Here is a 26,154-nt window from a genome sequence, read left to right as displayed (position 1 = left end):
GGAATGTTTATAGTATGTATTATGCCTGATCAAATCTAGTTATGATAAATGTGATTCATAGAAAGGAAGACTGTAATAATAATTTTGGCAATTTCAGACAACATCTACATAACCTAGAGGAAAGCAGTGAATGAGTAATTACATTTAGGAGAAAAAGAGTCTGTCAATAATGCTCCCTGTACTAAGGCAAAATGAAGTTTGCTATATGTTACTATATATAGCAAACCAAAATTCACCGGATAGTACAGCAGTCTTCAGTCTGCAACTCTCCTGTAATAATTTTAGATCAGTAAAAAAGGTTTGTTGACTAATCTTTGTTCTGTTCCTTCTGGTAAAAATACTTCTGCGCCACAAAAAAAGGAAAAAATCCACAAAACCAAAAAGCACTTTAATACTGTAATGTTTATATAGCTTTTTCCAACTAGGGGTAAACTAATAAGGTCCTATTATTAGTACAGGGTACTCAAACATTGCTTAAAAAGCTTGAGGTGGCAACAGCAAATTTAATACAATACCTGTCTACAGCAACGACAACACTTTGGGAGCTAGTTTCACCAATGGATTCCTGAATACTTGCTATCTGCTTCCAATCCACATTTCCACCAACTAGAGTGAACAAAATTTGAGAAGTAAGTAAGAGACAACAGAGCAAGGGCTGGGAAGAAAGAGGAAGAGAAGTCGCGCCACTACCACTGTAATTAAATATATTTTTAATTCACAAAAAAGAGAAGTACATCATTAATTTCCCCTGCACAAGTTAGGCATCTCATTGAACAGTGCCATATCGGTCTAATTCTCTATCCATTTTTCAACTGTATTAGTTATAAACTGTAGTAGTCCCAGAAAACTGTCCACATTGGAACAACTGTGTGAATAGATACAAGACAAAAAAAATCGCAAGCACAAGAACCACCTTTTTCTCTGTATCTTTCAATGGGTATTTCAATGGTAATTCTGCTACTGAAAATACAGAACACATGATGGAGAATATTGGAAGGAGGAGGAATTTTCACACTTTATTAGCAGCAAGTGAGTAAATCTATCCTGGTAGGGTTTTTTTAATCATTCACAGAGAAGAGCTCCCACTAGAACTCCATGTTACAGCTACATCTCAAGTACAACAAAATTATCACCTCACAATAGTGAGAAAAATCTGTAAATAAAAATAGCAGCATTTATTTTGGAGGCTAGAAACTGTCACCCACACCTTGGAAAGCTCATGTTAAGAAAATGCTAACTCACAGTGAGCCGATTTCTGAAATTTCTGGCTATATCTAAGCCCTCCTCCATAAAAAAAAAAAAAAAAGGAAACTTGCAGGAATCCTGCAACCATTGTGAGTATCCTGTATTTCTTACTATTTTTTATTTTCCTTGGGCTGCCTATTAGAAATATAGGGGAGAACAGAAGACTGTTAGGTGGCCAGCAGTTCTGTCCTCAGAGCTCTGCAAAGACAAGAAGCTCTCATGTTTCAGACTGCCTCCTGACAGTTTGTCTCTGAGTCTTACTGTGCTCCACACTTGGAAGTGGTTGGAGATGACTGGCTGTTCGTTCTATATAAACTGACCCATTCAAAACTTTTTTCCAGAGCACAGTAACCTTTCTGTGCATACATGCATACATACATAACCTCCTACTAGTATTTCAGCAACTTATATTACTGTTGGGTTTGACTGAGACTTCTCTTGTCTCTCTCTTCTTCTACTGCCACAAAAGCTGCCAGTATCAATTAGCTTCTATCTTGGTAATGCTTGAGCTAAGAAACGTATCAAATGAGCAGCTGTGTGAAGTGAATTTGAAGGGCTATTTCTAAGAAGTCAGATAACCCTAACAAACTCTGCCAGCTTGCATGAAAATTCCTTACATCACGGGATTTCTAATCAATGCCGGAAAACGTACACAAACAGCAGATTTATGCTCCAGCAGGTACGAGATCTTTTACAATGAAACGTAGAGTCACCTATATAATTTTGCGTTATGAAAAACTGATTAATCACGTTCCTTTGTCCAAAGAGGATTTCTGGTTATCTAGGAAGTACTCTTTGGCTATGATCTACTCAGAACAGCAGGATTTGTCTTCCAACTTTGTGAATAGAACCTAGAGAAGAAAGCTGAACTTCACAGTTACAAGTCAGACAACATTCCTACCAAAGAAAAGAAGGAATAAAACACTTAGTCATTCACTTTCACAACCCACAAGATCATGATGCCTCGTATTTTCAAGCTGGTTTGAAAGATGAAGCTTTTGTGTCACCAGACTGCAACTTCACTTACTCTAATTTTACAACTATTTTATTTCCTGTAAAATATGTGTCTGTACATATGGACATATTCAAATGGGTTCTTCACAGGAATTTAGATCACAGAAAGAAAATTAAAGTATCTGCAACATGGCATTTGTGGAAAAGAGTAAAAAAACTAAACAGTTGAGAAAAATGATTATGTTCTAAGAGCCCCTAAATGCGTGAAACCTAAACTGAGTTAGGCATTTTGCTATAATATTGAAGTGGTATTATTAAAAATATTAAAAAAAAAAAGTAAAAAAGTTTCCATGTTCCATATGTGCACTGTAACAAGCATTCCAGAAATTCAATTCAGAGAAACATTTTATGCATTTGGGCATAGACTATCTTCCTTAGTAATGTAGTTGAAAGAGGGGAAAAAAGTCTTTATGAGCTGGATCTATACCAACAACTAGCAAGTATGATTTACAGACACCTGACTACAGTTTACATTCCTGAGCTATTAGGACTTAAAATCTTTAAAGGCCAGCCACTTCAGCGTAGAGAAACTGCCAGCATTTGGAAACAGCAAAGTTGGATGGGTCATCGGGGAACACTAAACTGGAGGATGCATTTTAGAAGGGCAGGGAGAAGCTCAGCATATGAGATGCTGGCAGATGCATTAATTTCAGGCACAAGGTTTCCCTTCAGCAACTCTTGGCAAGGTGAGGGGATTACAGAGGCAGGCCAAAGGAGAGCCCAATGGAAAGAAAATGACTGACTGCAGAGTAAGAAAAACTGCCTGAGGAGAACACAAAGCCAGACATCTAGGACTAGCTGACGGCTAAGATCAGGGAAACCAGTAAAATAATCATTACTCACAAAAAAGGAAAAGAATGGTTACCTTTGAGGGAACACAAAGCTTTTGCTCAGCTGTGGATTAAGCTGTTCAAAAGGCAAGAGATACTGAGCATCATACTGAAATAGAAACTTTCTAACAGTCAAACGGAGTTATATATACTTAGAACCATAGAACCATAGAATAGTTTGGGCTGGAAGGGACCTTCGAGGATCATCTAGTCCAACCCCCTGCAATGAGCAGGGACATCTTAAAAGATCAGGTTGCCCAGAAGCACATGCAGCCTGGCCTTGAATGTCTCCAGGGATGACGCATCCACCACTTGTCTGGGAAACCTGTGCCAGTATTTTATCACCCTCAATGCAAAAAATTTCTTCCTCATGTCTAACCTGAATCTCCCCTCTTTTAGTCTAAAACCATTACTCATCCTATCGCATAAGGCCCTACTAAAAAGTCTCTCCCCATCTTTCTTGACAGCCCCTTCTAAGTACTGAAAGTCTGCAACAAGGTCTCCTCAGAGTCTTCCCCAGGCGGAATGCCAACTCTCTCAGCCTTTCCTCATGGGAGAGGTGCTCCATCCCTCTGATAATTTTTGTGGCCTCCTGTCAACCCTTTCCAACAGGTCCGTATCTTTCCTGCACTGAGGACTCCAGATGGGGTCCTCAGCACTCCAGGTGGGGTCTCAACAGAGCCAAGTAGAAGGGGAGAATCACCTCCCTTGACCTGCTGGCCACGCTTTTTTGGATGCAGCCCATGATGATCCCAGCTGCAGCAAGCTCATCTTCTATCAACACCAAAAAACCACATAAGCTTGTGGCTTGTCACAATATCTCTCCAATTCTACACATAGCTGAATAACAGTCTAAAGGGACAAGAGCCCGCTGTCTTTCTTAAGTAATTTTTGAGAAGAAGGAAAAAAAAAAGGTTAAATATGCATCTGTGGGTCTTATAATAAAAAAATCTGCATAGGCTGTCAAGTTCCATGGCCTCTTATGATAGCTACACACCAGTGGCCAGATCTCAAACTCACACCAAAGGGGCACAAGGGAAAAAACCTTTCCCTGACAACTTGCAGACATTTTCACAGGTGTATACAACTGTAATACTCAGCAACACCAGGAAGTATATCAAAACTTAATCCTTTGACTTAAAATCTGGCAGTTAAACCACAGACACACAAATTCATGAGAAGGAAATACGTATCTTTGCTTTCCTCTGCAGTTTTGAGACACAAATCAAGATAGTTAAGCACCACTTTTCCTCATACCCTACATCTTTATGCCTTTAACTGTCTCCCTATTAAAAAAATAAAAAATAAAAAAATCAAAAAAATCAACCTTTTAAAGATAACTTAAGGTAAGGCTGGTATACTTTGTTAGGACAGGAAACAGCATCTTATTTACAGAATAAATTTTGGCTCTCAGGCCAACCTAAAAAAGGCACTTCTTCAGTACCAAAGTAACCAAAAGAGAAGGAAACAGAATTTCAGCATTTAAGCTAAAATATTCTCCTACTTGGTTTGAATACTGTGTATTTCTTGCAAAGTTTCATAACGGGATGCTTAACCTACACATACTAACTTGCCTGACTGGTAAAATACTTGGTGAACTAACACTGCAACATCCTTAAATCTGGTCATACCATTAGCAATCCATTCTTACTTGGTTGGAGATATTTTAATATAAATTATCAATTTATCATTTTCTAGTATTTCCCGCTCACCCATCCTAGCAATAATACCTAAGAGAGCAAAACAAATACTCCAGAAATAGAAGTAAGTCTATTCAAAGTCTAAGACAGTTTTACAAGAACTCCTTTATGGTCTCGTCTCTGAATCTCACAGTCAACAATAAAGAAAATGAACGACAAACTTCAACATTTGCCTGAACAAAACCAGTTAAATGAAATACTTTGTATATCCTTTACTTACCCAGTCCCAGCCCCACAAATTCATCAGGTGCCTGATCCTTTGTTCCAGTAAAAGAACCTTCCCTGCCACGCACTGTCCCTGAGATGTAGCGGGGTTTTACTCCAGTTCCTATTAACTGTGCCAGTTCAAGTTGACTGATGCATTTCAGAATCTATTCCCAGGAATAAAGAAGTTGTTTATCAATAAAAAGCAGTTTGAAATAGTACAAAATAAATAAATAAAAATCTTTAGGCAGATCTTTAGAAATAAAAAATTCCAAACACTCAAGTTCGGAAAAGTATTTCTGTTCTATCCAAAATGAGTATTAATTCAAATACTACTGAATTAGTCTTCATAATTTATTTCTCACTTGGACATGTCTTGCTACTTTAATTGTCTGCATAATCTGCGATTCTACATTATGTATGTACAGAAGTATATACTTGGCACTTATCTAAAAACCACTGTATTTATGCACAAACAAGCACACTAGTATGTTCAAAATCAACACATGTGCTTTCTTACAGTTTAAGTACAAATGACTCTTGTACCTCATGCCAGGAATTTCCTAAATAGTTTCCATCTGTATGCGCCACCGTGATGAGAGTTTTAATTGTGTCAATATTCTTCTGCTTCATTTCAGTAATACCAGAACTCACTGTAAGTAACGTAAATCTTGCTAATGCTTGGACATAGGCATCTCTTTCAAGCTACAAATGGGAGGAAAAACAAACAAAAAAGTTGTCTGGTAAGTATTTTCTCAGTTTCTTGGTTCTTAGTGCAATCTGTGTGATTTCAGCAGCTATACTGTTTACCTTTCTCTTCCTAGAACTGAATTTTTAAAGCAGTCTACATAGTGAAAATATCTCATCTTCTGTAGTAAGCTGTGCGATAAAATCAGGCTCCCTCTATCGAGGAACATGACGTGAATGTCTGAAAGAATACACCACTTTTTTTGGTTTTTAGGTTTCTGGCTTTGGTCTTTTGGGGGGCTTTTTTTTTTTTTTCTTAGGAAACAGGATGCTGTTTCAGAAGAAATGTGGCTTCTTAGTTAACCTTTTGATATTCTTCTGCTATACCTGGACCTACTCTGAAAATTCTACCTTAGCAGACTCTCTCAAGTTGTAGGATGTTTTTGGCAACAGAATCTAAACAACATATCTAAAAGGCATGTTTTGCCAATTCCACAAAACTGCTCTTCAGTTGTTTTAATCCACGCCCTCTGGAGCACCCCAGAAGCTTGTGAGGCGAGACTGTCACGGGTCGGTGAACAGCAAGTGACCTATAATCTAAGCAGGTGAAATCAATCTTACAAAAAATGAATGTTCCACACGTGGTACCTGATTTTTATGTATCGGGTACCTATAAACACCAAAAGAAACTTCTTGGAACCTGTATGATTACAATGATAAAAAGGGGATTACAGTTGAGCTCAGAAATTAATTTTACTCTCCTGCTATGTATGACCCGAAGGCCATAAAGTGAACTGGTTGTACATTAGAGAAACAAATGACAACTATGAAATACGTTCAGGTGTCTGGATGTTTAAGATTATTTTGAAATAAATAAATCCTTGAGCACATAATAAAACCAAATATAAAATATATAAAAGAAAGTCCTAGGAAGAATGTCTGTTTCGTAAAGAAAAAAACATCACAACAGGGGTCAATGATAGAAAGGGTGGATTCTCACTGAGCCACATAGCATGGCTGCCACATTCAAACCCAACTACTACTACAGGGTACGCTGGCAAAGGCACAGCAAACGATGTATAAGCACAAAAAAATGGAAGTTTCGTGGAAAGAGTACTATGCAAAGAAGCTTCAGAGTCTTTGAACTGCATGTCTTCTGTAAAAGGCAAATGTTTTCAGTCCTATCTTCCCTTTCTGTTCCATACAGGTATTCCCCCTCTGTCCCTTTTCTAAGCCATGAAAGTACAAGAAATGTACAATGTGCCCATTAACCAGAAAGTAAATCCAGATGATACAAGCAAATTGAGCACATCCTTTTGATGCATATCTTGTCCCAGATGCTTAAAGACAAAAGCCAGATTCTGTAACACTCTAAGATTAAAAGCATAAGTAATTAAAAACAGACTCTTTAATTGATGTTTTAGAGGTGAACATGCAGAGTTTAAACTGTATTGTGTACTTTGGGAATTTTCTTAAAACTAAAAGTCTACAGCTCCCTCCATTATCTCTCAAGGTATGTAAGCTAATGTTAACTGTTCTTAGACACCAATCTTAACTTTGGTACATTTATTCAATGAAACAGAAAAGCTGCCAGCACCAGTTAAGCACAAGAGGAAAAACCTGCTTCCAACAGAAAAGATCCCCAAGTGAGCTCAGGGGCAGATTTGCCAGTCTCCTTCAAACCGCTAGAGCTATCTGGCGTCTGAAGACAGACTACACTGCCATCTAATCAGGACCTTGTGCTGTGGAGTAATCCTGGATGATACGTAACATACTGAAATCCTCAACAAACCAGTATTGTTTTTAATGATATCAACAAAACAGAATTCCTATAGGAAACCAAGAAGGAATACCACTCACAAGACACAAACCCCAAGTTTTTTTTAATTTCAGCAAATGAGATGTGTGGGTTTTGAAACACCCTCAGTTCAATCAAGTTTGTCCCAAGCCAATGGAAGGGTACAACTGATTCTGGCACATTCTTGGAGCATGGGGAATTTACAGCAAATGTGTCATTGCCCTCCCCATCCAAGGCAGACCACTGCAAGACTGGGAGCTAACCTCTGCAGCTGCTGAAACTGGTATTAGTACCAGTTCCACTTTTACAACTTAGAAACAAAATAACATTTTGTGAATGTGAATTTCATTGCACAACTGCAGGCTCCAGGGAAGGCTCTCTTAATCAAATCTTTAAGTCTGCTCAGCTTGGTGGAGTGCGAGGGTAGAATGAAGTGGAAAGACAGAGGAAGGAAACCTTAGGTGATCTCAAATGGGCTTTTTCAAGCAGCTGTATCAGAGGTCCCAATGTGCCTTTCACATTAGTGATTGATATGCACTAATGTGCATTTCACATTAGTGATGATAAGTTATCTAAACTGCTAAATACAAGTGCAAGGGGAGAAGGAAGCAAAGCATTCACTATCGTATCATAGTTCAACAGTTTTAAGCTAAAGTTAGTCTTACGAGGCTGTTGGGTTGGTTTTTTTTTCAGTTGTTTTGGTTTTTGTATGTTTTCAACGCACACATGAAATAATGCAATGTCAAACATGAATTTTGCTTGCCCCCTCTCTTCAGCTATCCTTAAAATGGATTTATCGCAGACCAGTACCCCATTTATTAACTAATAGTCTACAATAATGTAATTATATATCCACTACCAATGATTTTAAAATGGGAAAAAAAAAGCCCCCCCCAAGTTTAAACAGAATTACTCTCTGGAGCCAGAGAGTCTGGAATTCTTGGCTTTGTGCTTAATACAAGATACATTCATGCATTACATCAGGAATGACACTTCCAGTGCCACACTGTTAAAATGGTATCCAATTATAGATGTCTCAGAATAGTATAATCTCTCTGAAGTTGGGATCAGTATTTCAAACACAGTTCACAGAGATACTATTTTACAAAAGTAAACAGCTTTGTAACAAACCTAGAAAGAAAATACTTTTACATGAAAGTATTCAGCTTGTGGGGATACAAAAATTCAGTACATAGGCATGGCAGCACTTACCAGTTACAAAACACAGGAAAATTAAAGGTCACTTTAAAGCACTTCCAGTCAAGTATCAGATGAAGTAGTAACTGCAGAAGCAGGCAGTCTCTAGGTATTGCAGTGCATAGCTGCAGCAACAAGGACTCCTAGAACCCCACTAACATTTTGCTAAAATCTTAGTATCAAAAAGTTAAATCCAAGTATTGTCTCAATCTTTTTACCTGAATGTTGAAAATGCAAGCAATGCGGATCGCACATCGTATACCCTCCAAACAAAGAGAGGCGACTTCTGTGTCATCACAGTCCTGCAGACCCACACTGAATGCAGCCAGAAAGGGTGTCCATGCCAACTGCAACATACGCAAAATAAAAGCTACATTAGCAACTGTTGGTATTTGAAAAGAATGTTACAGTGTCAACATCTTGCTAAAGTGTAAATCCCATCCTTAACTCAGATCATTAACCTTGAAGGTACCTTTTGCCAAAAGAGAAATGGAATAGAATAGACATGAGGCACAGAACTAACGCAGATTGATGCTCCCTCAAAAACACTCTCCCTCAGCAACCAACACATATAACCATCTTCAGATAGCTCGAAAAAAAACCAAGCCCCACAAAACCCACAAAACTCTATGTCATTCAGATGTCTATTGGAGTTTTAGTACACTCAGGATTATTTTTATTTCTTGTTGTGCAAAGATAGAGTCAACAGTTACTGCAAGAACCAACACACTGTGCAACAGATTCCTTATGATAGAAAGTATGTACTTAAATAAGACAAGTTAGCCGTGATAACACCAGAAAGAAGGAGGTGTGTGGGAGGGAGGAGAGAGGGAGGAGAGAGAGTAGGGTAAAACAGTGTAGCAAACTAGTAATTCCACTGAAATTATGATAAGACAAGAACAGTCAGAGTCAGGACACAACTCTTTCCTTGGTCTCTCTGCTTTTAATTTTCTTGCCCTTGGCCCTCCATCTTTTTCTATCTAAGCAACTGTAGATGTTTGCCATTCCTCTTGCTTTAGTTGGGACTAAGAATGTAATACGCTCTCAAGTAAAAATTGTTGCAGGAGAGTCCACGTGGTCCTGTCCTTGTGATCAAGGCTCCCTCTCCCACAGGCAGAAAAATCAACCAGAAGATGCAGAGGATCCTGCCATAACTACATGTGGTCATGGATGGAAACCCCAGGATATCTGGACCATTTTAGAAATAATTTCACCTGAAGTGAGTCCAGACGAAACAGTCAATGGGCACAGCAGGGAGCAACAGATTTCACACTTCCTTTCATAATAAAATGATACACCACAGAGCTCTGGTTTCATTTAAGCCAGCAATTCCAAAAGCACAAACTCAAGAGAAGTGTTTAACACTTGCACTCACCAAACCATAACTTTGGAACAATATTAAGGGCATCGGACGCATTCGTAGATCCAGGACCTGATTTCCTACTGTGTGACCTTTAAAGGTTCCTTCCAACCCAAATTATTCTACGATTTTATCTTCCAGAAGTGTATGTTTCTCCCCACTCCTTTTCTAATTTTTCATTCCTATTGAAACCTAAACTAATTTAAAAAAATCATAAAATTTAAACACTTTAAGAACTATCTAGAGATCGGTATAGTATGCTTTATAACTAGATTTACGCTGTTACTTGTAATAGACTGTTTTGTCGTTAAAGGTGAAAATTAAGTCTCTAAAATAGACAACTAATTTTTGGCTGCTTAGGTGGGTGCATAAAGCGAATTTTTGTTCTGTTTTAGTAAATTACAAAATCTATCTGTAAATACAGTTATAAGTTTTAAGCTTTCATCAATGGGTGAAAGAGACACCCAGAAATTTATAAAGCTTTGCTGAAATGAAAATTAAACAGTCTAAATGAAAAAAGTGAAATTAAACATTTAAATTCCACAGTTCCCACTTTTTTGAGAAAAGAGCTCTCTGTTCAACATATTACATTGTCCTCAGTACTTTGATTAGTTTACGAACTAATAAAAGTTCTTAAGTAAGAAGATTTTTATTCATAGCACCTTCACAAAAGACGTTTAGGGTGTTAATTTACCCCGATGCTTCGTATTTTGCTCCTTTGAAAATGAACTTGCAAACGTACTTTTCAGATACTAAAGGCTAGGAATGTTACAGAGTAATAAGTCTGGTATCTTGAGGAATAATAGTCTATGAATTTTACAATTGCCTGCATACAAGTTATTTCATTTCAGCCTTAAAGAAGTCAATGGAGAGAAATTAGCTACAGTACACCTCTGCTAACTGACACCCTGAAAGTAGATCTTCAACAAGGGCTTCAGGCTTCATTTAGTGTTATTCTGTACAAAGTACTATTTTACTTCTACTAATACAGAGATAAAGAACTCAAAGGTTTCCCTCATAGACAGCAATCTTACAGCTAGATCCGCAGTGTGCCCAGGTGGCCAACAAGGTCAACAGCATCCTTGCTTGTATCAGGAACAGCGTGGCCAGCAGGACTAGGGAAGTGACTGTCCTCCTGTTCTCAGCGCTGGTGAGGCCACACGTTGAACACTACGTGCAGTTTTGGGCACCTCACTACAAGAAAAACACTGAGGTGCTGGAGTGGGTCCAGAGAAGGGCAACAAAGCTGAAGGGTCTGGAAAATAAGTCTTATGAGGAGCATCTGAGAGAACTCGGGTTGTTTAGTCTGGAGAAGAGAAGTCTCAGTGGAGGCCTTATGGCTCTCTACAAACAGCTGAAAGGAGGTTGTAGTGAGGTGGGGGGTTGGTCTCTTTTCCCAAGTAGCAAGTGACACGACAAGAGGAAATGGCAAGTTGTGCCAGGAGAAGTTTAGATTGGCTATTAGGAAAAGGGGTGTCAAACACTGAAACAGGCTGCCCGGGGTAAGTGGTTGAGTCAGCACACCTGGAAGTATTTAAAAGACGTGAAGATGTGGCACTTAGGGACATGGTTTAGTGGTGGACTTGGTAGTGTTGACAGCTCGACTTCATCTGAAGGATCAAGTCTTGACAGCTGGACTTGATCTTTTCCAACCTAAATGATTCTGTGAGCCTGGGCCTGGAACAAAACCTGACCTCACAGAACGTAACTGCAGGGAACTATTTATTCATTGTAATAGTAGTGGTTTGAGACTTTCCCTCCCTGAAGGAGTTCACACAGGGGTCATATGAGGACTCCTACTTGCGCAAGGGCAGCAAATGAGAGTGCATATTAAGGGTGCAATAATTTATTCCAGTGGCAGTTAACCATGATGAGTTACTTAAGCCAAAGACCATATCCAATGGCATACTGAGGCATTCACTACTGAACATATTCTTTATCTACAAATCTGAACCACTGGTATGGGAAAGGCATTTGGGATGCAGATAGCTTTGTACATACACAATAGAAAGACAGGTGTTCAGAATAATGGTTTCATACAGGTCCAGCTACCTCCCCCAAAACTAAATGTCAATCCTAGCCTTTCTGAAATACTAATTTGCAACAGACAACACTGGACAGAATTTTGTTCTGATAATCCCAGGGTTAATGAAACTGGAGTAGAAGGCTCAAAATCCCCTCTTTTCTGTAGCAAGTTAAATAACTTACAAAATGATCATAACATAACAGATGCAAATCTTTTCAACAAGTGTTTTTAACAAATCCTGCTAGTCAGTATTTTGTATTAAGAAACTGTGTGACATTCTCAGTGAGTATTAGAACACGTATCTCACCTTGAACATGGGTCTCACATGCTCCAGGTGTGTTGCACTAGTAAAAGGTGCCTGAACGTGGCTCACTGCCTCCATAAGTGCTTTAGCTGTTTTAGCCATTTGTTCCATTTCCAAGTTATATAGAAGTCTTCTCTGTTTTTCACTAGCAACACCTGTAAACACATTTTTCTTCTCATTTGTGCATGTTTAACAGTGGTGTCTTCAGAAATAGAATTCAAAATTTTTCATTAAGTGCCATACTGATGCATTTTTTATATTAGTTGTACTTCCCAAAATTACCACACCAGCAAAATACTTCTTTCACAATATAGACAAAATTTAACTTAAGTCAAAATAATGTATAAAATGGTTATTGCAGGAAAACACAACAGCTACGTTAGAAATAGAAGGCACAACTACTGTGTGTGTTATGCCCTATGCCTATCAGCAACATCCTTGTTCATAAAGCCCTCAAATGCATTTTCTTTTGTTGCTGTTCAGCAGCAAAATATGTCTCCTCCATGGTCAATGCACTGAATATGAGGAATTCAGATACAAGAGGAAGTGAAAATAACATTTATTTGCATTTAACACAGGTTTGAACATCATGCATTTATGTTAAAAGGAAAAGGTTATGAAACTAGGAGTTAGGCCTCATTTTGAATTAAGTAAGTGGTGCTTGCTTCATTTCTCATTTTAAAAAGGAGATTGTTTCATTAAACTGTAGAGACAACACTGAAGAAAGCTAACACTGCAACTACTTACTTTGTTTACTGGATTTTGTGGGTATTGTTAATTCTTTTGTTTCTTTCATTGAAATCTTCTTTCCAGCTATTTCATTATATATAGCAGACAAATATTCTTCAGGGAGATCTTTACTGTCATTGATACCCCTATTCATTTTAATATACTGTTCTTTTGTCATTTTATTCTTAACCTGAAAACCAGAAAGAAGCTATTAATATCAACAAAGGAGGCAAGTTCATAGCAGTTACAATGCTGCTCATAAAGCACCCCAACAGATGAAAAGTTGACATCAAGGACAAGCTTGCTGATTCAGAAGACGTTTTTGAGTATCTAACATATGTGAGACTACACTGTCAGTCTACAAAATAACGCAAGGCCATGTGAACATTACAACACACACAAACATTCAGTAGAATCTGCAGATCAATGACATACATTAAAAAAAAAAAAAGGAAAAAGAAAAAAAAAGAAAAAAAAGTGTTTTATCTTGACATACAGACCAAGCTATCTATTACCTCAACTTCAAAAACTGAGCTTTGACTGCAGGTTAGATTGCCACTGTAAGTGCCATAATATGAAAGCAAACCCACACAATTCCCATTCAACAGAGAGTAGGGAAATGATACCTTACAGAAAGGTCTAATCAAAACATCTTAAAAATCTCTACACCCATGAAACACATATTGTTACTTAAAAGATGGATAAAACCTCATTTCTTACAGACACGTTGGTGTCAAATGTTGGTGCTGGACATGAAGCTTTTACAACTACATTGTCACAAAGCCTGAAAGTTAGATGTCTATGGAGTACACAAGTATTTTTCTAGAAACATACCTGTGGACTGTGAAGATCTGTTGTCAACATGATAATTGAATAAGCTAAAACATACGCAGTATCTGCACTAGCAAAAAGAGTTTGCCTGAAGGCAGAAAGGAGAAAGAGAACAGCAAATTTAACATATTAGGATTTTTTACTTATTATATTCATCTTTCCAAAGTTCTGAAGACAAAGTACGGCTTACCCTTGATTACATTCTAAATATCTAGCAGCAAATTTCTCCATGAGGCGATCAATTTTTTGAGCCTCTCCTGGAAGACGAAATCCCTCTAGAAACATACGCAGAGCTGAAACAAAATCTTTTCCTGAGAAGTCGTGTTGGTCTACATATGCATACATGACTTCTTTGTTAAATTTATCATTGTCTCCCAGGAACTCCCCAACCTGAGTCTAAAATAAGAAAAGAACAAACTAGTGCATTTATAATGGAAAAAAATCATAAATGAGAACAAAGTCCTACTGCCCACATGTCTCACAAAAGAAGAGAGAAAGTAGAAATACTCTCTAAAGCAAAGTATTTTGGCCATTTATTACCTCATAATACTCTTAACATGCTCATACATATCTGCCTACTTTCCTTCTTCTCTCATTTTACTCATGTACTATTTTTTTCTATTACGTGAATTCCACATGTGCACAAGACAAAGTTAATATTACCGATGATTGTTCTCTGCTGTAATGATTTTTGTGGTTAGGAAACTTACTACAGGAATGAAAAGCTTACTAAACTTTATCTCCACTAGAGTACAGATCTCAAATAGATTTAAGTAATGCTCAAATATGAACAGCTGGCACACACATGCATCCAAGTTGATCACTGTCAACACAATAGAGTACAATGAAAAATACTGTGCATTCATATAAAGATGTCTGTATATATAAACTGAGGTTAAAGATTTGTTTAGATGCCTGTTCCCAAGTTCTAATATCAAAATTTGCAACTTCAGTCACAGTTGCAAGCACAGCTACATATGCAAGCCTTTCCTTATAGAACAATGGGAATGCCTACTAAGCACAGTGGTGCAGACTGCCATTTGAGAAAGCAAAGTTTTTCATGACAATACCCACGTTTTTCATGACAATACCCACATGATATACTCCTACCTGCCTCAGCCAGTATTGCAGGCCTCTTCCAAGTCCAGCAACAGCTGCTAGTTGAAATAAAAATCAACAAACTAATCTAGATTAAGTAACATTTCTTTGGGAGGCAGCAAAAAAATGCTTTTCATGCTGTTGCATGACATTATTTTTTAGCTGTCTCTGAAGGACAGTTACTTCTGGCAGTCCCTTACTGGACTAAAGTACATACTGTTTAGTAAGCTCCTTCTAGCTACACTGCCAACTAAGTACAAGTTTTGAGCCAGCTCAAGCAGGTCAGTCTCCCTTTACACTTCATTGAACTGCAGGACGCATATAGTACAGTGTATAGCTCTAATGCATACTCCAAATTCCTTGAGCTTTCAATTTTAGAATTTTTAGAGAGAAGTCTCCTTTTCTTCACTGTACAATAAAGTTGTGCATTTTAAAACACTATTATGTGATTTGCAACTAGTATAAAAACATCAGCATGACCAAAAGGAAGAGTTTTCTTACTGAATCTAATCTTTCCTCTTGATGCAAGAACTGAGCAATATCTTCAGGGGTAGTGCCAAGCATTCCTTGTTCTTGCAGGTACTGAATCCCCCTCTTTGGTTTCTTATTGAATCTGTATAATGAAGATCAGGATGGAATGAGAGTTAGCATATTTAGCCATATACAAAGCCGTACCAGCTTAAGTAAAAAGAGTCGATAATTTTGGATGAGGTATTGAAAAACCTATGTATTAAATATTTTTCCTTCATCAAACTGTGCATTAGATAGGAATATGCTATTGCCTTCTATGATTATTCCCTTCATTGTTGGATGATTTTATATTTTTTCCCCTGTGAACAGCTTCCTCTTCCTCTCTGCTACATAACTGCCAGCATGGCATGTATGCAAGTCCCAGTAAAGAGTCCTAAACACTATCATTTACTCTGGCACTCGTGGATAAAAAAGGATTCCACAGAAATAGCAAAGTCTTGGCTTGGAATGGAACAATTACGCTCCGTTGCTTTCGGTTTAATCTGTATGAAGCAATCAAGAAATCCATGAGTTGCCTCTAAGAATGGAAATGTACAAAGACATGGAAGCAGGTAACTGAAAGAAACTGAAACCCTAAAGGACTAAGCCATGTTTGTTCAAGATCTGAGAACTATACTGCAGAAAACTTTTATTTTTGCATAAAGTGACCTCACTAAGGACGCAAGGTGACAAAGCTGAAATCACACAGACGATTCATGTCAGACTGCACACAAAAATTATGCTATCCTCCAGTTCTAATTATGACTAATTAATCAGAAGGAAGCATGAGCTTAAGCATACAGACACTTTCATCAGTAATGCGCACACTAAGATGGGTTGTATTCAACTGACCACGAGTTCAATGTTCTTTTTATCCAAATATAAAAATCTTATTTTAGACAAGCAGGTCTGGAGAAAAAAGAACAAACATTCAGAGTACTCATCTTCTAGCTGTGAGGAATTAGGTTAACACAAAACACTGTTGACAGGCTCCAAAGGGGACACCATTCAGCACTCTTTCACCAGAGGAAGTGCTGTTACATCCAGAGTTTTTTTCCTAACACAAGATGAGTATCTATGAGGAGAAGGAAGAAAAACCCAGGAATCTTCATAGCTCCAAAAGAATCCACCCTCCCATGGGTGATAAAAGGGCACTCACAAGTCAATTCCTTGTTCTATTATTTCCTTTTGTTGCTTTAGGACCTCAAACTGCTCTGGGTTGTCAGTGCCAGACATCTGTGTGCTATAACTGCCAATTCCAGATGAAGCAGTAGAATCCAAGGAGTTTAAGCTTCCATATCTGTTAATTGTCTCAGGGTGTTTGGTTTCATTGCTGTCCTGTTCTGTGGGTTTTTCTTGGCCTATAAATTGGAAAGGGTTACATACATACAAAATACATACCAGGAAAAGAAATTAAAATCACAGGTTATTCTTCAAATCCTCTCTGAAGTCTTCTAAAACTCACTAGAGTTACCTTCAATTATCTATTTGTTTTTATATAAATATTCTGCTTCTGTTTTGATTGGGAAAATAACAACAAAAAAATCACTACAACGTATCAAGGAGGATTCTTCCACTCCATCACATACCTGAAATTTAAGCCTCAAATTACAACTATAATTTGTAAGCACTTGAGGGAAAAAAATATATGACACCATGGAAACCCAATTACAGATCTTTCCTTTTATTTTCAAGTCTGATGTTACTTTTGACCTGAAGCAAATCACGCTGTCTTCGAAATGGAGTGTCTAAAAGTGTTTATGATCACACATACCACAGAGCTGGTGCTCTCAGTTCACAACAGCAGCTGTGCTAACCACCTCTAAAAAGGTTATTACTTCACCTACAAATATTACGTGCTTAATCTGAAAATTCTACCTAACCTTAGTATTTTTCATCTCAGGTCAGATGGAAACCAGAGTAAAACAAGTAATGATTTAGTTACTTCAGTGCTTACAACATTAAAAATCCTACACCTATGCATTAATAAATAAAAAAATTCTTTCCATCCAGCTTGTTTCAGTAGTAATTTGGTCAATCTGAAGTTAGATGAAATTAAGGGAGCTTCAAAGTAAGTTTTGTGAGCCTTTTAAAATCAGAAACACAGAAAATAACAGGATTTGGTAAATTTCAGTATAGTAGCTTTCTAGGACTTCATATGATTAAGAAAAGACGACTTATGACATCTTGTTCAAATTACATCAATCCAACTTACCAATATTCCTGCCAAAGAAAGTTTATTCTCTCTCTTTTTTTAATGCAAGAGGTTTTACCTATTTGGATACCAGCAGTAACAAAATACTGGAAAAATGCACTAAACTCCTGGAGCTTTAAGCATCTCTTGACTAAAACCTGAAGAATCACATTTTGTGTCTTACCAAGTGTTGTCTGAGAGTTGGGATTTACATACTGATCCTTACTCCACTCCACCATGCACTTCAAGATCGATACTAAGCATTCCAATCCTTTTTTTCTCAAACTTAATTCCTAGAAAAGATTTTAAAAACAATACATGAGTGGAATGGAGAGTTTAGTCTTAAACTATTATGGCAAAACCCATGAAGCTTCACAAAGTTTTCGTGGAATTTTTACCTGAACATTGGACATGCCAAGTTCTTGGCTACCCCTTCCTTGAGCAATCTTTGATAGGTCATTAACCAGCCTTTCAAATATATTTGCTGCATTTAAATCACAATCATAGTTCACATAGATGTCAACAACACTCTGGGCATCTATAAAACAAAGGGACATTGTCAAACTTAGAATAAAAACTAGATCATTCAATGAAAGGCAAGTAGTTTTGTTCTTTAGCATAAAAATGTATAAACTAGAACCAAACGGCCCTTAATACCTGCGCATATCCTGGTCAGCGTTTGTATAACCATCCATTTATGATCAAACGAGCTAGTAGAGGTTTCCAAGATATACAGGAATATTTCTTTGAAGAAAACCTAACAAATATTCCAAGAAGAGGGAGGGGAAAAAAAAAAAAAAATCTATTAAAACCAGTCACTTAACTTTGATGGCCAATATTCTGACATAATTCTGAAAGCAGCACTTTAGAAGTACAAGGTAAAAAAAAAAAAAAAGAAAAACAGAGGAAATAAAACTTACGCTTGATACATTCAAATTAGGAATTTGAATTATTACTGAGGTACTTCTGGAGTTTTGTCCAGCTGAAAAATTTGGGTTATATTCTGATCACTCAAAAATGGAAGAACCTGGAATGATGTGAAATCTTGAAGGACAATTTAGCCTGACAAGAAGTCTAAGCTGCTGTTAAGAGTTCATTGGGGATCTCGAAAGGAGAGGTATTACCTTACCACAGAGTATTTTTCTCTACAACATTATGATCTTATGTCACAAACATAACAAACAGCCACTTACACCAATTTAAAGTATTGGACCTTCACTAGAAGGGAAACACCTTGACACGAAAGAATCTGTGGTCTGAGATTATTGGAAGAAGGATACTAGTCAGACACAGCATAAAAAATGCAGCAGGTCCATTAATAGGGAAGGTACTCTTCCTTAAAAGAAGTATTCGTTTTCCCTAAAATTGCTTTAGTACAGATGCTTTTGTTTGGAACAGAGCCTATTTTATCCCCTCTCAATTAGTTCCTCACCAGATCCATTAGTATTACAGGCTATTTCAGCTGAGCATGCTTAGCAGCTTGGGCAGGCTTTTTCTCACTTCTTCCCTAAGCAGCAGCAACTGCTGAAGCAGCGCATGAGCTCAAAACGTGAACTACTACAGAGCATTACATCACCGTGCTACACTGCATTACACCACTGTTCTGTACTTCTGACAGCTGACCTCTTCACAGCCAGCTGTGGCTATCAAATCCACCCACACAGGCTTTTTCTAGAACACTGCCAATAGTCCCAAGCCATCAAGCTTCTTCAACAGTAGCATACAATTATCCAAATATGCAACTACCTTTGTTTTTAGTATTAGATATTCCTTTATACACCACAGAATTTCTAGAGAGATTTTAGCCAGATAGAGATAAGCGTAAAGCTAATTTTGCTTTAATTCACGTTTGGGGAAAACCAGCAACATTGATTTTTAAGCAACTTCGATGGTAAGCCATTTCCTCAAGCAAACTGTGCTGCTAATATTTCCATTTTATTGGCCTCTTCAGAGAAAAAGGGGCACACAGCACAGAACCAGTTATTAATCTTAATAAGGAAAGCACCCCTATGAAACCTAAGGAGTTCAACATTTAACAGATCAAAAACTTTCAAGTGCTTAAATACACCCAAGAGTACTGGACTGATTTCAGTCACAACTTCGTGCAATCCAAACAGAGGAAGACATAAAATTTTAATGAAGGTCATGCTATGACCTTCATTAACATTAAACATTATATATTTGCTGTTTTCTGATTTTTTACTGTAAGACACTAATCCTCTGAATTGGGAAAATGATTCCTCCCCCCCCCCCCCCCCGGTACAGAATTTAGGAAAGAAGTCACTGATGAAGCAGAGAAAGAAGTTTCAACTACGAAAATTAACCCCAAATCTAAGCTAGAAGAGATATTACCTAGAAGGTCTGCATGCTATAAAGACACTTTAGATCTCTATGCTTCAGAGACAGAGCTGACTTCTTTCTTCTGGTGTCAACTTTGGACAAGAATTATCTTGGAATGAACAGCTTCTCAAAATTGTACTGATTTTTTACATTTCAGATATTTTAAAATGCTACCTATCATTATGGTACTTATTGCAATTCATGTCACAGAGCTGAGACTTTACTCTTAGCATACTGGAAAAATAAACCAGAAATGAGCTAATTACTTCGTCTGGTCAACTGAAAATTAGAGTTTTAAGATAGCTTATTCAGTTATGAACGGGTGGAAATGGTAAGTATAGTTAAATGACTGACATATATAGGACTTGATTTGCTGCAAATACATCCATTGATCCATTTAGAAACACAGTTACAATACAATTAAGGTATGAATATACCTTACTTGAGGGCAGTGTTACTTGAATATTTAAGTCAAAGGACCAAGGCAGGCTCACTTTCAACAGAATCTGAAACTATTATTTTAAAATATGCCAAAAAATGTCTTACACAGATGAAGAATGTAGCCTCAATCCTGAAATACATAGATTTTGCATATTATAAACCAGAGCATATGGCTCTCCTTACAGCTCCAAGACACTGAATGTGAAGTTTTCTGCTTGTCTACCCACATCTTCTGAATAACCTTTAGGATCAGTAGCTGAAAGAAGAGGAATTCTTAGCTCACAACCAGGGAAAAGAGTAAGTTTCTAGAAACTGCTGTCCCCTGTACCTTGTAATAGATGGATACTTTGGCAACATCAAGCTTTTGGCTTTCCTATTTGTGAGGAGGAAATGCAGCCCTGCTATGTGCTGACGGTCCTAATTTAGCATATTCTAAAAGCTGCTACAATAGCGTAGGGTACACCATATCTCATTTTCCTCAGGTATGTTTTCATCCTGTATCCAGTTTTCGTTAGATGTGTCTTCATTTTCCATTGGGAATTTGGGGAAAGGATAGCAGTGATGGAACCTGATCAAATTTTTGTCAGGGAAGCTGGATTGCAATGCATTTACCACCTACACGCTGACTTGTAAGCTCTGTGAACACACAGCAAATCCAACACTTTCTGGGAAGCAGGCTGTGTGACTAAAAAGCAGCTCAGCCCAGTCTGTCTGATGTGCTGAACACCACACATGCACTACAGTCTTGTTGAGCACACAGTTTGTCTTGAAAGTCTTCAGAATGCATCGTATTTTCAAGGCACATCAATCATCAAACCTGTATTTCTATCCAAGCTATACTGAAGGAAATAAAGGAAATCCTATTGCTTCTTCCCCCAAAAGGCATCAAAGTAACCTGGTAAGCAATCAGAACACAAGACCCTTCTGACATGATATTGGCAAAATCAGGTTCTTCCTCCAAAGCTGCCATAGCATATCAACTTACACTGTGACATCCATAGGTGAAGAAAACCCTGCATTCAAGGTCCTTATAATAGCAATGTTATCAACATTTCTTAGCATTTTTTCATGTACTTAACCTCTACACAATCTGTAGGCTTCAGTATTCTCACTGACTCCCAAAACATAAAATTACCAAAATAAAAAGTAGGAGCACATTGTACACAGTACTATATTCACCGTGGAGATAAGTTCTTTATCACATGGGATACACAAGGGTATCGATGTGGTTCAAATGGACAGAATCGTTCCAAGAAGCTGCTTGTACTCTATGGCACAAGAATCAAAAGTCAAGAACAAAGCCTCTATGCATGTCTTGCTTTCCCCTATGACTTAGAATATATTGATCCAGTGAGAAAATCTGCAGTGTTTGTCAGGAGTTGGATAACTCTCATTGCTAAGAATATGGACTTATTTCTACTTATGGCCCAGGGAGGTAAATTGTGCATTTACCTTTTGAGACCCGAGGAATGAGATTATCTTATTCAGGATATATATACTGATGTAGGCCCTGATATACAAAGAAAAGTGGTTACACTAATCACATAGCTGGGATTTCCCTAGAGAAAGAAACCTGTTCAAATGACCTCAAAGAGAAACCACAATGCATTTCAAGGCATTAATTTTTATCCTGAAATTCCCTTGCAAAACCATGTATTACATAGTTCTTTCATAAGTTTACTCTTTTTTTTTTATTTTTAATTTATACTATGTAACGCAGAGCTGAAACGTCCGAATTGCACTATTGAACACTGGCTGACCAAGTGTATTCACAAACCTACTCATTTCTGAGTTTCAGCATCATTCTGCGATAATACCATGCCACAGCCAACAGCAAACTCTACTTTGAAATAAAGGAAACTAACTCATATAGCAATAGTAGTGGTTTTGGGCATGGTAAGTTGACTGTAAAAATTCACCTCAAACACAGAGTAAATCAAGGCATGTTTTGCACTGTAAATTTCTTAGTTTATGTTAATGTTTATTATTAAGTGATGAAACAGCCTACTTCTTTATTAGGTACTTAATTTCATGTTCTATTTAAAATACGATGGAAATCTTTTTTAAACAGCTCTACAAAAATTTTCCTATCTCTTTCCACTTCACCAAACAACACTACCACAAATGTCACATTACTTCTGTTTTTATAGAGCAAATGTTATTTAATCTGTAAGTATTCCAAAGGAAATGTTGCTATTTTATTTGAAGGGGGTTTCAAGGTATTCTTGCAAGCAAGTCCATTGCCACTGGGTAAAAAAGAGCATAGGAAGATCTGGCAAATCTTACACAAAAGCTGAGATTCCTAAAAGAGAACAGATATATCTAAGAAAAGAGCAACCTACACAAAAATATAAACAAACGTTCACTTAACACCCCACCCCTTAAGTTAGAAGTTCATGTAACGTACCTCGATCTGCATCTTTAGATGAGTCTTAAAGTTCGAGAGGAGGGTAAGAAATATGGAAAGTGAAAGTTCAAAAACTTCTGGAACTGATGAGACTCCATTTTTTGACAGTGCAACACAAAGGTACTGCTTAATAGCATTAATAAACATCTCATTTGTTCTGAAGACAGGTCCTGCATTTTGCAGAATGGACAGAAGCAACTGCAATGAAAGAATCTTTGATCGCAGTTCATGAGATCTAGAATAAAACAATGCAGCGTATCAGCTCAATGGAAGTCATAAAAAAATAAAACATTCTCTTGAAAGGTCAGTACACACCACAATGACTTTGTATGCGGAACGTTAATGAAATAAAGGTGAAACAACCTGGTGCAGAAAGAGTCATAAAAACATGTTGATCTTTTTTGTTGAAGTGGTCACTCTTCAGCTAAGAAGGTGGGCAAGAATAACCTTTTGCAGCTATGGTTTCTCTCTACTATTACTGAGCCACTCTTCTGCAAGACACCACTGCAGAACACCAGCAACAGTAGGCAATACTGTCTATCTCAGCCAGAGGATGAAGGGAGCATTCTTTCCTTTGAATGTTTTTTTTCTGGAAGAACCCATCTAAAATATCCAGCCCATCTACAGAACTTTGAGTACCAAAAGGTGGAAAATCCTCTTTCTCCTCTGTTTCCACCAGCCTGGAAAGAGAGCTGAAGGATCATAAAGACAACAGCTGTACTGCCTGACCTACTTGCTTCCAACACAGAAATATCTTTTCTCAAATACTGTATTTTGTATTATTTATCAGCCACTGTCCCCATCACACTTTAAGAGCACTAAAGATATATAACTTGCCTCATTTAAGCATAGCAATAGGAAAGTCAGGCAACTGTAGCGCTGTCAATGGCTCCACAGTAACATCATGCTTCTTACAGACTGAGATAAGCTAGAATTCATGTCAGAAGAGTGCTACTATTTATGCTTTAAAAAAACAAAACAAAAAACAAACCAGCCCCCAAAACCCCCAAACCACACACACACAAAAGTGTAAAGGAAATCTGTATCTATAAAAACATAATGAATTTAAATAGCACTCTGGGAGAATGCATTCTCTCCTCAGACTCCTGATGCTCCTTCCCACTTGTGATGATCTGAAAAAAGACTACAGCTCTTCTGAGGAGCAGGTACAGACACAAATGGTTTTCCCAACAAGACATTCCACAGTTTTCACAGAACAACCACCCACTGACAGGAGGACAGTTATGAAAGAGAAGGAACAATGACAGGAAATTTTTCAGAGTACAGCCCAGACACGGTAAGGAGTGCTTCAAGTCAACATGCGACACGCACAATAGCTGGCTATTTGCTGTATGTTGCAAAAATACAAGCTTAACAACAACAGTAATTCCAGTAGCAAGTCTGCTGCAAATAAACTCAATGCTTTCTGGATGCTGGCAAACAAAAGAGGTATTTAGGGGGAAAATCAATCTGCAAACATTTCAAACTCATAGAATATAATCCCAAATTTAGACTTGTCCGAAGACACTTCTAAGAAGCAAAACATTGGCAGTCAAATTGAGTGAGGAATTTGTTCCTCACATTTTTCTTAATGGGCTGTAGGTCAAAGTAAACTCCCCAAAACAGCTCTCCTTAGGAGTTCTTCAAGAAAATGCCTGGCTCTGGACACTGCACAGCTGCATGGAACCTAGCGTAACAATCTCCTTTGATGCAAAAGGACTGATTTTTGCATCGCATTGTACCAAGTGTGCAGACAGCACATGATCAGACCACACTTTCCTATGAAATGTAAGAATTTAAATATGAATTTCAATGATAAACATGGATATTGCCTACTTCCAACAAGAGTCATCTCATAACTGAAGTCCTAACTTGCTGGCCTTACCAATTCTGTCTGACGTGTGAAGCCCACTTAATCTAGTAAGTGAACCTTCAAGACATTTCTCCCCCATTTTATTTCATTCCATGGAAAACGGAGATAAACACATTAAGACATTAACCAGGTTCCCGTGAACATAACCTTGATCTCAACTCCCAGCCTTGTGATTTTAAGCTAAAGGTCCATGTCCAGTTAGCTAAATTTAAAATACTTTAATTATAGACTTCATAGTTAATTTCACCAGGAAGATGCCTTTTAAAGAGGCAGATAAGACTTTTTTAAATGCTGTAAATATCCTACGCCTCCTCTTCCAATTACAGCATGTTTGTTAACAGTTCAAAAAGCCATCAACGCCTCAGAACCACTGATAAATTCTAGGCACTTCTCCAAACACAGGATGTCTTTGAATGCCTCTGCAGCTAATTCTCGTTGCCCTAAATGCCATTTCCTCCAATTTATTCTACATGAAGAGCTTAATCAGTTCCAATACAAACGTCAAGGACTCCATGGATTCAGATGAGATTCTCCAAGTGCCTCAATAGCTATCGCTGCTCTTTCCAGAGGGCGTTAACGCGTTAAAGCCTTTAATAAATGGACAGTGTTAGGCTCAGAGAACTGAACAAAACCACAAGATTTTCACAGCATTTCCTGGAAGGCAGATTCTCAAAAAGTGAGGAAAAACCTCATGCCTCAGTCTTCATTCTCTAACGTCCTGACTTTCTGTGGTGCATCACTAGATAACAATTTGAAAATGGCTCTGGACTAACCTTTCAAAATCCTTTCTACTACATCATAATTTTTTTTCAGCTTATTAAATCCACAACACATATCAGCTATAAAATTAAACTGTCTTAAAGTTACCTGTTTTAAAAGTTAGATCTTGGAACAGTAAAGATGATTTAATTTGAAAAATACTGGGCCTTCATCAGAAGTCATACCATAGTTTTAACATCTTATGAACATAAAGCACTCCTCTTGAAAATTATTATTACTTGTTTCCAATGTGCAAAATCACATGCATATAAATTCTAGTCAAGATCGCAAAAGCAAAGCTCTTTGCCAACACTCACAACTAATACTGGCACCCTATAGAGGTGAGTGATTGGCAACCTATAGAGGAGAGTATTTTCTTGTTTACAGCAAAGCCAAACTGAAAACACGGTATCTTCAATCAGAGGACAAGATTTCCAAAATAGCCAAATAAAAGCTTTGTTTCAAAACATTTGGTTTTTTTTTTTTTTTTATTAAGGATGCTGTCAAAATTGTCCACCCTGAGCAAAAGAATGGAACCTTGTATCATGAATTTATCAAAACCAGTATCAGGTCAAAATGAGGATCATATATCAAGATGAAGTAGAGC

The 26,154-nt window shown here is 37.6% G+C and overlaps 1 protein-coding gene across 2 annotated transcripts in view; it reads right to left on the bottom strand.

Annotated features, from left to right (window-relative positions):
• Positions 1-26,154, bottom strand: part of ARFGEF1 (ADP ribosylation factor guanine nucleotide exchange factor 1) — a 95,422-nt gene that overhangs the window by 19,555 nt on the left and 49,713 nt on the right. For both annotated transcript variants that reach the window (XM_030502897.2, XM_030502905.1), the window contains exons 10-23: positions 22,916-23,150; positions 18,385-18,484; positions 18,126-18,265; positions 17,912-18,020; positions 16,693-16,894; positions 15,525-15,636; positions 14,116-14,321; positions 13,929-14,013; positions 13,113-13,284; positions 12,369-12,520; positions 8,894-9,022; positions 5,540-5,698; positions 5,010-5,160; positions 516-606 (exon numbers count right to left, since the gene is read on the bottom strand). In XM_030502897.2, the coding sequence (XP_030358757.1) occupies positions 516-606; positions 5,010-5,160; positions 5,540-5,698; positions 8,894-9,022; positions 12,369-12,520; positions 13,113-13,284; positions 13,929-14,013; positions 14,116-14,321; positions 15,525-15,636; positions 16,693-16,894; positions 17,912-18,020; positions 18,126-18,265; positions 18,385-18,484; positions 22,916-23,150 (2,043 nt within the window). The remainder of the gene's footprint in view (positions 1-515; positions 607-5,009; positions 5,161-5,539; positions 5,699-8,893; positions 9,023-12,368; positions 12,521-13,112; positions 13,285-13,928; positions 14,014-14,115; positions 14,322-15,524; positions 15,637-16,692; positions 16,895-17,911; positions 18,021-18,125; positions 18,266-18,384; positions 18,485-22,915; positions 23,151-26,154) is intronic.

This window comes from Strigops habroptila, chromosome 1 (assembly GCF_004027225.2).
Source record: "Strigops habroptila isolate Jane chromosome 1, bStrHab1.2.pri, whole genome shotgun sequence".
In the NCBI taxonomy this organism is placed as follows: domain Eukaryota; kingdom Metazoa; phylum Chordata; class Aves; order Psittaciformes; family Psittacidae; genus Strigops; species Strigops habroptila.
This window is presented reverse-complemented; position numbering and strand designations above follow the sequence as displayed.